Raw genomic sequence first — 13,940 nt, forward strand, 5'->3', positions numbered from 1 at the left:
GTGTCCCTTCCTCCGTCTGTCTGTCCAAAGCAGCATTCCCTCCCCCCACACCAGTTCCCTGTGCACCTGCCCCTGTATCTTTCTTCTTGTCTTTCTGTCTTCCTTCCTCCCTCTGTCTGTGCAAAGCTGCATTCCCTCCCCCCACACCAGTTCCCTGTGCCTGCATTAGCGTTTCCTCTACCCTCTTTTCCTTCCCACAGTCGCGACTACAAACGCGGGGTCGAGTCCTTTGTCGCCCCCCCTTCCCTTCCCGCGGGCCCGATTACACATGGCGATTTAAGCAGGGTGTCAGCACTCTTCACACGCTGCTTCGGGCCCTTCTACTGCCCTGATTTGCTCCGGACGTGCTAGAGTAAATCAGGGCAGTAGAAGTGCCCGAAGCAGCGTGTGAAGAGTGCTGACACGCTGCTTAAATCGCCAGTCGGGCCCGCGGTAAGGGAAGAGGGGGGGGGGGGCGGCAAATGAGTCGGGTCCCGGACAGCGGAAAGTTGCTGGGCTCCTCGGTGTGGCCGCGATCCCTCTCCTCCCAGACCCCCCCCCCCGGAGGAACGGAGATCGATTTGCCGCCATTTTGAAGATCGTTCTGCCCTGCTCCTTGCCTTAGTATATTTTTAAGTTGAAAGACACGGCGGCGGCGGCTCCTCTCAAGATCCCCGACTGCATTGGACTTCCGACGCAGGTGGGGATCCTGAGAGGAGCCGCTGCCTGGTCTTTCAACTTAAAAATATAGTAAGGCAAGGAGCAGGGCAGAGCGAATAACATTGATTCCCATAAGATCATCCACCTCGGGGGAGACAGCCGCCGCGTCCGACATAAGCCTCGGGGGAGGAGAGAGGACTTCAGGCAAGGAGCAGGGCAGATCAAAAAACAGCACGGGCCGACAGCCTCCGTGTCCGACATCCGTCTCGGGGGAGGAGAGAGAGTGTTTCGGGCGCATGCCACTCCTATCTGAGATGCTGTACATCTCACAGAAAACGGACGCACGCTATGGAACTGCGCATGCGCGGCCTAGCGTTTTATTATATTAGATATATATATATATATATATAATTGTGACCACCTGGCGACATATTTATTGACTTTTTGCAATATTTGCACAACACAGAGCCATATTTGGCCCTCTGGGAGGTTTTTATGCCGATGAGGTTCTCCGCATGAACTACCTTAGCCACAGCTGTGGCGGTGGGAGGGCTTTGTATGAGGCTTTTCCTCCCGGTAGAGCCCCTTCTGACTCATGTTTTAGTTTTTTATACCTTCCACACGACCTTTGTGAATGTGTTTATTGTAAAAATCACTAGTGGGAAGTTCACTATTTCTGAGTTATTGATACTTTCTTCATGTTATTCACACCATCTGGTGTGTCTACTCTATTGCAGATTTTGGTATCATCCGCAAAGAGGAAAATCTTACCTGACAACCCTTCAGAAATATCATTTATAAAAATGTTTAAAATAACAGGCCCAAGAACAGAACCTTGAGGCACACCACTGGTAACATCCCTTTCCTCAGAGCGATCTCCATTGATCAGTACCCTCTGTCGCCTTCCACTCAACCAGTTCTTGACCCAGCCCGTCACTTTGGGACCCATCCCGCCATTGCAACCACTGCTCCAAAAACCTATCAAGCTCCGCTTCATTCAAAGTCTCCGGGAGCCCCGCTGATCTAATATTACTACAAAACATGCTATTTTCTAAATCTTCAGTTTTTTAACTCATACTGTTTTATCTTGGCTTCACCTGTTCCTGTGTGCTCATCAGTCCATGTTCTGCTTTTTGACTGTTGCATTCAACCTCGCTTGTGAGTATCACATAACCTGTTAACGCTTGCAAGATTGAAGGCATTTGGTCCGAGAGCTGCTCAAACTTACTATCCAAGGCCTGAATCACCACCATGGTAAGTTGAGTTATATGGGCCTGGAATAATGCTGAGTACTCCACAGCACTCTTCACCATTTTGCTGTCACTAGAGCATCCCTTATATTTATCTTTGCACTTTGATCAGTTGATATGAAGATGTAGATTTATTTAATTCATTTTCTATCCCGTTGTCCCCAAAGAGCTCAGAATGGGTTACAGGTTAAACATACATACTATAATTTAGTACAAGTTTATAATACAAGTTTTTATCCTAACCTGACACATACTAGGAGTCTAATATTAATATACATAATATACAGTTTACCAGTTACAGTTTGCCACAGTTATCCTTATAGTGCAAGGCTTTCATGTTTTGCCAAAGTTTTGCCAAAGTTACAGTGCACGATTTTACAATACAATTTTTCTTTACGCGACACATACTAGTTCTGGTACCAATATACATTTCATTGTAGTTCATTGGTCAAGGGTGAAGAGGTATGTTTTTATTGCTTATCTAAATCTGAGGAGTCCTTCAAGAGATCTGATTTGTGGGGGCAGTCGATTTCAGTGGCTCAGTATGAAATGGGAGTAGGACCGTTGGTTGGCGGTTTGCAGTCGAAGGGCACAACCAGGGGGCGTTTTGAGGTGTATTTTGTCCCAGGAGCGAAGGGACCAGTTCAGCACATACAGAGGAAGCTTAGCCGTTACGTAGCCTGGCACCATGTCGTGTAAGGATTTGAACGCTAGCATTAGGCCCTTGAAAAACACAATGATTGGCTATGGGCAGCCAATGAGCCCAACACTAGAGCCTGGGAGACAGGGTCATGGGTACTGAGGTTTTTAAGAAGCCTGATCGCCACGTTTTGAACATGCTGGCGATGTCGTACATTCTTCGCCATGAGATCGCTAAATAGTGCATTAAGATAATCCATGCATGAGAGTACTAAGGCATAGAGTAGTTGGGCAAAGTCAAACTCTGAAAAGTAGTTCATTTTCCGGAGTTGTTGCAGGTAGTAAAATGAGGAAGCTACCACCTGAGAGATATGGTTGGAAAGTGACAGGTTGCAATCAAGGAGTATTCCTAAGCTGAACACTTGGTCTTTCACAGTTATAGTCGTCGAGTCCCAACATAGCGAGGGATAGGCAAGGACGCAGCATTCTTTGTGGATCCAAAGGAGTTCCATCTTGGAGATGTTTAGTTGTAATTTGTTGACGGACATCCAGTTTTTGATTTCCAAGAGCGGGTTAGGAGTTTCGCAATCTGGGCATCATAGTTTTCTCCTAGCAGATGTCATCTGTGAAGGAATGAATCTGTATTTGATATTTGTGGGCTATGTCTAAGACAGGTCTAATGTAGAGACTGAATAATAGGGGGGATAGCAGAGTCACACGGAACACCGTATTTGATCAGTTTCGGTAGTACGTTATTGAGCAAAATGCTTTGGGATCTGTTATTCAGTTAAGAGAAGAACCATCGTAGCGCAATGTCTTGGATTCTAATTTCAGAGAGCCGCTCAATGAAGAGAGGATGGTCAATAATGATCACTAAGATCACACCAAGATCCAGCAGCACCAGAAGGAACTCTTTACCCTTGTCCATGAGTTTCCAGCAGTTGTCGATGATGTCGAGAAGGACGGTTTCAGTACTATGGAATTTCCTGAATCTCAATTAGAAGTTGGATAGGACACCTTATTCATCAATGAAGGAGTGTAATTGGGTTAACACTGTTTTTTCCAGGATCTTGGAGATGAAGGGTAGGTTGGAGAAAGGTCTAAATTTGCCAGGAACGTTAGGACAGATTTTTGAGCAAAGATACTATTCAAAAGGAGGGATGAAATAGAAATAAAGGAACACTAAGAAAAAAACATCTACCTGATCTCGGTGCACATATCTCATTGAACAATTTAAACAAATTTGGATCATAAATTTTTTTTGAGGCTTAGGCAGTGCCCATGTTCATTGACTAAGATTTTTATGGCTATAACTAGAGCAGCATTGAAAGTTTCATACATTATAAGCCAGAGGGAAATATTTTGTCAGTGAAAGTGAAAAGAACATTTTAGAGAAAAACGACCTTGTGACTTATCAATGAAGAGCAAAAGATAACAGAAAATTTAAAGGAAAATCCATACATGGGAGAACCTCACAATGAAAGATTAAAGGAGAAGTTTTTCAATATGGAAAAAATGTATCCATTTTTTTCCAAGGGAAAGTGTCAGCGAGTGATATCAACTGTGCTTGCTCCTTAATGTTCTCTTCTTGTACATGTTTTAAGCTTCTCTCAAACTAGTGAGTGCTCTAAGCTTAATACCACTGGAAGACATCAATCACATGTGCGACTGGAGAATGACTTTGTTCATATACAAGGAACTGCTGCTGAAAAAGTTGCCCAAAGAAAATTTAATTTCTGTTCTCCTAAACTATTTATTAAATGGAACTCAGAGGAATTGGGGTAAGGTTAGGTATTACAGAATGCAAAATTAGAACATAAGCCAACTTACTGCCAAGATTTCTATCTCGTTGCTACACTGCTGCAGGCTGGTCAAGAAGGTCTGGAGTCGTGAAAGTACCTGAAATAACAGTTCATTTAATTCAATCTCTCGATATAGGAATTCAAACCTTCTTATAGCAGAATGTTTAATCCATTTTGTATCATCCTTACAGAAAAGCTTTGGAATGAAAATAGTAGTTGCTTATTATCTCAAGGTACAAGAAAGAACGTGGTAAGATTAAACTTTTCAATAAAGTGACTATCACTCACTTATAACTAGATACAAGAAAAATTTGCTGTAATAGCATTAGGACATTCACCTCTTCCATGATTGCACTCTTCTGACAGCTCCCGCCTTGGCCATTTCTAACCTACATAGTTCTTTCTCTTCTGTCTCTTGCTTGCTCCTTAATGGATTGGATTGGATTTATTGCATTTGATATACCGATTGAACAAAGGTATTAGGTGGTTTACAATACTCTCCTTTGTACATATCTCTTCCCAAGTCTTCTATCTACACTACTCTTTCCCTAATCATCTGTCTCCCATACATTTAGCTTTCTTTGACTCCTGTTCCTCATGGCTCCCTTTTGTGCTTGCAAAACATCTTCTTTGTTCCATTTCACCCTTCTTTTTCATTTCATTACATTCTCTGCTAGTACAGACATGAATGTTTTCTAATGAGAAAAGCAAATGACATGAGAAGTAAAATGAAAATCTGTGAAAAACTGTTTCAGAATCATATAGGATTATTGGATACATGAAGCCAATGGAGGAATGGAAGAAAGCTTGTAATATATTCTAAAACCTTGCTTGAAAGTGGGCACCTCCAATCTGCTCACCTGAATTTCATGGCGTCGACGGACATTGGAAGATAACTTCTCTGGAGAAAGCACACTTACATTTGGCACTATGACAGCTCCATGCTGTTCAAATAAACCTGAAATATAGAGAAAAATTTGTTATTTTTTGTCTTATTTTCTTTTAGAATATAAATTTGTAAACTTTTTGATCATGCCACATTTGCCATTTTATATAAATGGCCAAGCAAAGTCTCATGTGAAGGGCCAGCACTAAACATGCTGGGGCCTAGGGCAGAAATTTGGAAAGGGTCCCCAAAGCTCACCGAGTAGACTATCTCCAATAGCTTCAAACAACAACGTTGTCTATACCCTAACATTGGCCTTGTTCATGAGCTACATATGACTCTCATGATGTAAAAATTGTGGCTCTTTCTAGCTCTACTATTTTGTGCTGTGCAGGCATTGTGACTATGCTCTTAACCCAGAATGCTCATCAGTTGATTAAATAAAGTTATTTCCTGATTATTCCTGGAGACCAATCAGGATTTGTACTGGGGAGAGTGGCTGGAGACAATGTCCATAGAGCAGTGTATTTGTTAGCCTAAGGATGGGAGAAGGAAATACCAATGGTCTTAGTGGCCAATGATGTGGAGAAGGCCTTTGACCAGGTGAAGTGAGAGGTTTTAATGGCCACCCTTCATAGGATGTGGTTTGGGCCTAATTTCACAAGCTGGGTGGACGTGTTCTTTTGAAGCTCCATTCAAGGGTAAGGATTAATGGAGGATGCATCCAGGATTTTTCATTAGTTTCAGGTACTAGACAGGGGTATCCCCTCTCACCCCTTCTATTTGTGCTGGTGTTTGAAATATTGGTCACATGGATAGGTTTATATCTGATCACTTGCTATACTGCATTTTCTGAAAAACAGATCAATATGGTCAGATAAATAAAAGATTTTGAAGTGGCAAAACCGACATTCACGCAATAACATCTCATTTAAAATTGGAACTAAATTAAAACCTTGGTTCCAAGACAACAGGTGGCGGAGACAGTGAAGTGAACACACTATGATGGTCTCTAAAATAACTGGCTCCGTGATTTTTCACTAGAGTTCCGGTTGTGGGTCTGAGCGTTCACTTTGAAGCCTGTTACTGTTTATGTGATTATTTGACTTATTGACTAGCATCTTTAAAGTATTAAGGTGATTAGTGTGTGACACATATATATATATCACCTTAGCTGATAGAAGTTCCCTTGAATATTTGTGTGGATTACAATAATTAAAAATAGAAATAAGAAAAGAACTACAAATTAAAATAGGAAAGGATTACTGATACAGTCAGCAGAGAAGGGAGATGATTTTTTTAAAAACTACTATTAGTTGTGATACAGGCTCCTCATGGAGTGAAACTGACAGACGTGAATTGTTTGTTTACTCTTTCCAAAAATACCAAGACTAGGGGGCATGCGTTGAAGCCACTAAATAGTACTTCCACAACAAACTGGAGAAAACATTTAAGAGCATAAGAATTGCCATACTGGAACAGACTGAAGCCCAGTATCCTATTTCCAACAGTGGCCAACCCAGGTTCCAAGTACCTAGCTAGATCCCAAATAGTAAAACAGATTTTATGCTGCATATCCTTGGAATAAGCAGTGGATTTCCCCAAGTTTTCTCAATAATGACCTATGGATTTCTCTTTTTAAGGATAAAAAGTTTCAAGTTTCAAGTTTATTAGCATTTTATGAATCGCCTATCGAAATATCTAGGCGATGTACACTCTAAAAGCCACAGATAGTGGTTTCACATATATTTTTGACAGGTTAGACATAATACAGACGATTTAAAACAGTTTTTAGAGAACGACCAGTACAATACATTTGAAGTTAAGGAATAATATAAGTAGGCAGGAAAGAAGGGGAAAGTTACATCATTTTAATATATTGAAATTTACATAAAAGGGAAAACACAGTGGGAACAAGGGGAATTGGAAAGTGCAATATTTATATTAAGAAGTTTAAAAATTATGCGTGTTATAACATGTGTTCAAATGCATCTTGAAATAAAAAAGTTTTTAAAAATATTTTTAATGTATGTAAATCTTTTTCAACAAGACTGTGGATGTGGATGTTCTGAAAGATGATTTTTATTCGCTCTTCACAATAAAAATACAAATAGAAGACTTTTATTTGTATTTTTATTGTGAAGAACGAATAAAAATCATCTTTCAGAACATCCACATCCACAGTCTGTTGTTTTTATCTTTTGGATTGTTTTTACTGTGGATCACTGGGTCTCCCTTTTTGGTTTTTTGTGTTGCTTCTCTTTTTAAACCCAACTAAGCTAACTAATTTTACCACATTCTCCGGCAATGAATTCCAGTTTAATTACAGGTGTGTAGAAATATTTTCTCCGGTTTGTTTTACATCTAATACTTAGTAGCTTCATCGCATGCCCCCTAGTCCTGGTATTTTTGGAAAGAGTGAACAAGCAATTCACATTTACCCTTTCCACTCCACTCTGTATTTTATAGACCTCTTTCATATTACCCCTGAGCAGTTTCTTCTCCAAGCTGAAGAGACCTAGACACTTTAGCCTTTCCTCATAGGGAAGTTGTCTCAAACCTTTTATCATTTTCATTGCCCTTCTCTGTATCTTTTCTAATTCCAATATATCTTTTTTGAAATAAGGCAACCGGAACTGCATACAGTGTTCAAGTTGCGACCATACCATAGAGCGATACAAGGGCATTATAACATTTTTATCTTTGTTTTACATTCCTTTCCTGATAACTCTTAACATTCTATTTGCTTTCTTAGCTGCCACTTCTGCCGTACATTTAGTTAAGGGTTTTAACGCATCCTCAACAATGACACCTAGATCCTTTTCCTGGGCAGTGACTCCTAACATAGAACCCAGCATCACATAGCTGTAGTTCGGGTTCTTCTCTCCCACATGCATCACTTTACACTTACTCACATTAGATGCCATCTGCCATTTTGATGTTCAATCTTCCAGTCTTACAAGGTCCTCTTGCAAATTTCACAATCCTCTTGCGATTTAACAACTTTGAGCAACTTTGTATCATCAGCAAATTTAATTATCTCACTAGTTAAACTGGCTAACTGCTGATATTCAGTGGGAGACAGCCAGCTATCTCCTGCTAAATATTCCAGTCACTGGTTATGTCATGCGACACAGTCAGATCTTGACCGTCTTCGTCTATGGCACCTGCACTTATTTGGAAATTCAATGTTGCTGGCCAAATACAGCCCTGGCATTGAATTTCAGGGTTCACCGCAGACAGCGGGAGGTAGCCAGGTTGCCTGCCACGGTATGAATACTGGTCCCCCAGTATCTATTTTTATGCATGTATACTTTGGGGCAATTTTATAAACACCTGCTTAGCTGTTCTACATACTCACTATTTATAAAATTACTCCAAGAGAAAGAGTACAGAAATGTCACCTGTGAATATCATCTGTCACGGGGGAACCCCCTGTGAGTACCAGCAAAAACCCAGAGAAGCTGGATGTTGGCAAAATAGCCGCCATGCCAACACAGTTCCCTGATAATAAGCCCATTCCAAACCTTATATAGAAACAAGGCAAGGTGGCACACCTAGGAAGAACTCTGGAAAAGGAACACACACAAGTCAGATACCTATTTATCTTTTTCTAGGCAACTGCCCAATAAGACACACTCAGTATAGGGAAACCCTTTTAAACCAGGAAAGGGTAAACAAGTGCTGCTAACATTAAAGGCACACAGTGCACTAAACAGAAAACTGGGTCAAACATGATCATTGCTCTCAGAAAATTCCAACCAATCAGGGAGACGCACACACCTGTGGCTAGCTTTAATTTCCCTAGTAAGGAGGGCAAAGGAGAGGAGAGCAAGGCAGGTATGAGCAGCAGAAGCTGAAGCCAGAAGCCAAACCACACAGGGTTTGGGAACAGAATACAGCTGGAACATGGAAGCAAGACAGACAAGATTTAAACCCAGAGGTAGAGTATCCTGAATTAGAGTTTCAGGAAGAACGTATGTCTGTTTGCTCTAGAAATGCTGTAGAAGTGAATGGTGAACAGCCTATGGACTATAGTGAAGGTTCACCAAAATATTTACCCATAGAAAGCATGATGGAAGATTAAAAGTGTTTAGTGTAAATCTTTTTTATTGATGAAAATGAATAAAACCAGAAATAACAAGCAACAAGTAAACAAAGAAATTGGACAAGGCTGTAAACACTTAAAATCGGATTCATCTTTAAAAGTACATGGAAGCCCTCCGATTCCCCCCATCAACCCCAAATACTAAGCCCTCCGATTCCCCCCATCAACCCCAAATACTATCACCAGAAAGGAACCAACCAATATCCCAAGGACTGAGAGTTTACTGCCCTGGAGAATGTGCAGACAATGCTAAAGTTGTGTTTTCTGATGGCAATGACTGGTTTAAGACTGTTCTGAGGAAGGACCAGACAGTGCTAAAGCTGTGTTTCTGATGGCAAGTGGGAAAGCTGCTCACTAAGCAATAAGGTACGAATTAAGGACTTGGTTCTAACAGCATTATTAGATTATGCTCACTAGTTGCAGGGTGCAGACAAGTGCATTGGTTATAACACTGCCCCACGGATCCAAGGTTCCCTCTAAGCTAAAGTCCACAAAATCCTGAGTGGAGTAGAACGGGTACAAGTAGATCGATTTTTCAGTTTGTCAAAAATTAAAAAGACTAGGGGACACTCAGAGTTACAGGGAAATACTTTTTAAAACCAATAGGAGAAAATATTTTTTTCACTCAGAGAATAGTTAAGTTCTGGAACACATTGCCAGAGGTTGTGGTAAGAGTGGATAGCGTAGCTGGTTTTAAGAAGGGTTTGGACAACTTTCTGGAGTAAAAGTCCATAGTCTGCTATTGAGAAAGACATGGGGGAAGCCACTGTTTGCCCTGGATTGGTAGCATGGAATGTTGCTACTCCTTGGGATTCTAGAATCTTGCTACTCTTTGAGATTCTGGAATGTTACTACTCCTTGGGATTCTAGAATCTTGTTACGCTTTGAGATTCTGGAATGTTGCTACTCTTTGGGTTTTGGCCAGGTACTAGTGACCTGGATTGGCCACTGTGAGACCATTGATCTGATCCAGTAAGGCTATTCTTATGCTCTTATGCTGTAAGGCAGAAGATATGCCTCCTGGTATTAACAAAGACTAATGCAAATAATGCAGACCTACCAATAGAAGTGTAGTAATCAGAACTCTTGAGATATTAAAACTTAAATGGGATTGGGGTGGGATTACTAGAGTTGATGGGTGGTTTGGTCCCACATCATTGAGTTCTGTTCCTAAGAAAAGTTCAAGTGTTTCAGGCATGAGCTGTGTAAACTAAAGGGTGGCAAAGCACTAAAGTAATTGTTTACTTGCCATTTCCTGAAGAGGCTTTCTGGCCTGGACCAGCACAGATAAAAGTGAGAAACAAGTTGGTGGCATAAAAGAAAAGAAGTTTTTGTTTTGGGAAATAAGAAAGTGCTGTTTAAAAGAAGAATATTTGCATGAATAAAAAGCACTTATTCCAGAAATACCATTTGTGATGTTGGAACTCATAATCCTTATAGTACCCCATTCTTCACCACCTTCAAGCATCCGCTTGGTTTGGTGTATGGGCTGGGAAAATGTAGGCTTAACCTTCACAACCAAGCCATCGCCAGGCCACACATTTCACAACATTTATATTCTCAGGATATGTACACGTGTAGACTGGACAAATGTGGGCCTCAAATCCCTCCTTTACTTCTAAGCAGGATATTTACATAGGCAAATTAAGGCAGTAGATCTCTGGGTGGAACATATAATGCTGAAGAAATGCCAACTCCCATGCCATTCTTTACAACCTGAAAGCCCACAGGCCAAAGAACATGCTGATTCATTGTTTCCAGAAGAAAAAGAGGATGCATCCCTTCCCAAACTGAAGTAATAGGAGGGAAGATATGCTTATATAGTGCTCTTTACTTTGAGCCAAGGATTAGTATTTTATACTAACCTGATGTATTAGAAAATGATCCCTTCTGATTTTGTGTGGAAAGATTATCTGATGACTCCCTAGAAACAAGCAAATAAAATAACTATTAGAAAGCACAAGAAATCGGATCTCTAATCTAATCTAAAACTTAGGGCTCCTTTTACTAAGGTGCGCTAACGTTTTTAGTGCACACAGCAGATTAGCATAAGAACATAAGAATTGCTACTGCTGAGTCAGACCAGAGATCCATCATGCCCAGCAGTCCGCTCACACGGCGGCCCTCTGGTCTAATACTAGCACCCTAACTTAGACTAGCCCTACCAGCGCACGTTCTTGTTCAGCAGAAACTTGTCTAACTTTGTCTTGAATCCTTGGAGGGTGTTTTCCCCTATAACAGCCTCTGGAAGGGCGTTCCAGCTTTCTACCACTCTCTGGGTGAAGAAGAACTTCCTTACATTTGTACGGAATCTATCCCCTTTCAACTTTAGAGAGTGCCCTCTTGTTCTCCCCTACCTTGGAGAGGTTGAACAACCTGTCCTTATCTACTAAGTCTATCCCCTTCAGTACTTTGAATGTTTCGATCATGTGCCCTCTCAATCTCCTCTGTTTGAGGGAGAAGAGGCCCAGTTTCTCTAATCTTTCGCTGTACGGTAGCTCCTCTAGCCCCTTAACCATTTTAGTCGCTCTTCTCTGGACCCTTTTGAGTAGTACCATGTCCTTCTTCATGTACAGCGACTAGTGCTGGACGCAGTACTCCAGGTGAGGGCGTATCATGGCCTGGTACAGCGGCATGATAACCTTCTCTGATCTGTTCGTGATCCCCTTCTTTATCATTCCTAGCATTCTGTTTGCCCTTTTTGCTGCCGCCGCACATTGTGTGGACGGCTTCATTGACTTGTCGATCAGAACTCCCAAGTCCCTTTTCAAGTACCACCCCGGACATCCTGTATTCGTGCATGAGATTTTTGTTACTGACATGCATCACTTTACACTTATCCATGTTGAACCTCATCTGCCATATCAATGCCCATTTCTTGAGCTTGATTATGTCACGTTGCAGATCTTCGCAATCCCCCTGCATCTTTACTACTCTGAATAACTTCGTATCATCCGCAAATTTAATCACCTCGCTCATCGTACCTATGTTAGATCATTTATAAAGATGTTAAAGAGCATGGGTCCAAGCACCGAGCCCTGCGGCACCCCACTGGTGATGCTCTTCAAGTCCAAGTATTGTCCATTTATCCCCCACTCTCTGTTTCCTATGCTCCAGCCAGTTTTTAATCCACGTGAGTATTTCACCTTCAATTCCATGGCTTGCAATTTTCCGAAGTAGTCGTTCATGCGGAACCTTGGCGCACGCCTTCTGAAAATCCAGATATACAATGTCGACCGGATCGCCCTTGTCTATCTGTCTGTTTACTCCCTCAAAGAAGTGCAGCAAGTTCGTCAAATACAATCTGTCTTTGCTAAAATCATGCTGACTGGTCCTCATCAGCCCGTGTCCGTCAAGGTGATCAATGATGCTGTCCTTTATCAGTGCCTCTACCATCTTTCCCGGTACCGAGGTCAGACTCATCGGTCTGTAGTTCCCCAGATCTCACCTCATAGTAACATAGTAACTTAGTAGATGACGTCAGATAAAGACCCGAATGGTCCATCCAGTCTGCCGAACCTGATTCAATTTAAAATTTATTTTATTTTATTTTATTTTTTTAATTTTTCTTCTTAGCTATTTCTGGGCAAGAATCCAAAGCTTTACCCGGTACTGTGCTTGGGTTCCAACTGCCAAAATCTCTGTTAAGACTTACTCCAGCCCATCTACACCCTCCCAGCCATTGAAGCCCTCCCCTGCCCATCCTTCACCAAACGGCCATACACCGACACAGACCGTGCAAGTCTGCCCAGTAACTGGCCTAGTTCAATATTTAATATTATTTTCAGATTCTAAATCTTCTGTGTTCATCCCACGCTTCTTTGAACTCAGTCACAGTTTTACTCTCCACCACCTCTCTCGGGAGCGCATTCCAGGCATCCACTACCCTCTCCGTAAAGTTGAATTTCCTAACATTGCCCCTGAATCTACCACCCCTCAACCTCAAATTATGTCCTCTGGTTTTACCATTTTCCTTTCTCTGGAAAAGATTTTGTTCTACGTTAATATCCTTCAAGTATTTGAACGTCTGAATCATATCTCCCCTGTCTCTCCTTTCCTCTAGGGTATACATATTCAGGGCTTCCAGTCTCTCCTCATACGTCTTCTGGCGCAAGCTTCCTATCATTTTCGTCGCCCTTCTCTGGACCGCCTCAAGTCTTCTTACGTCTTTCGCCAGATACGGTCTCCAAAACTGAACACAATACTCCAAGTGGGGCCTCACCAATTACCTGTACAGGGGCATCAACACCTTCTTCCTTCTACTGACTACGCCTCTCTTTATACAGCCCAGCATCCTTCTGGCAGCAGCCACTGCCTTGTCACACTGTTTTTTCGCCTTTAGATCTTCGGACACTATCACCCCAAGGTCCCTCTCCCCGTCCGTGCATATCAGCTTCTCTCCTCCCAGCATATACGGTTCCTTCCTATTATTAATCCCCAAATGCATTACTCTGCATTTCTTTGCATTGAATTTTAGTTGCCAGGCATTAGACCATTCCTCTAACTTTTGCAGATCCTTTTTCATATTTTCCACTCCCTCTTCGGTGTCTACTCTGTTACAAATCTTGGTATCATCTGCAAAAAGGCACACTTTTCCTTCTAACCCTTCAGCAATG

The 13,940-nt window shown here is 41.7% G+C and overlaps 1 protein-coding gene across 1 annotated transcript in view; it reads right to left on the reverse strand.

Moving 5' to 3' along the window:
- EIF2AK4 (eukaryotic translation initiation factor 2 alpha kinase 4) overlaps positions 1-13,940 on the reverse strand; it is a 271,684-nt gene that overhangs the window by 22,455 nt on the left and 235,289 nt on the right. The window contains exons 34-36 of the mRNA XM_033953235.1: positions 11,190-11,248; positions 5,191-5,288; positions 4,359-4,427 (exon numbers count right to left, since the gene is read on the reverse strand). Coding sequence (XP_033809126.1) covers positions 4,359-4,427; positions 5,191-5,288; positions 11,190-11,248 — 226 coding nt within the window. The remainder of the gene's footprint in view (positions 1-4,358; positions 4,428-5,190; positions 5,289-11,189; positions 11,249-13,940) is intronic.

The sequence above is a fragment of the Geotrypetes seraphini genome, chromosome 7, assembly GCF_902459505.1.
Source record: "Geotrypetes seraphini chromosome 7, aGeoSer1.1, whole genome shotgun sequence".
Taxonomy (NCBI): domain Eukaryota; kingdom Metazoa; phylum Chordata; class Amphibia; order Gymnophiona; family Dermophiidae; genus Geotrypetes; species Geotrypetes seraphini.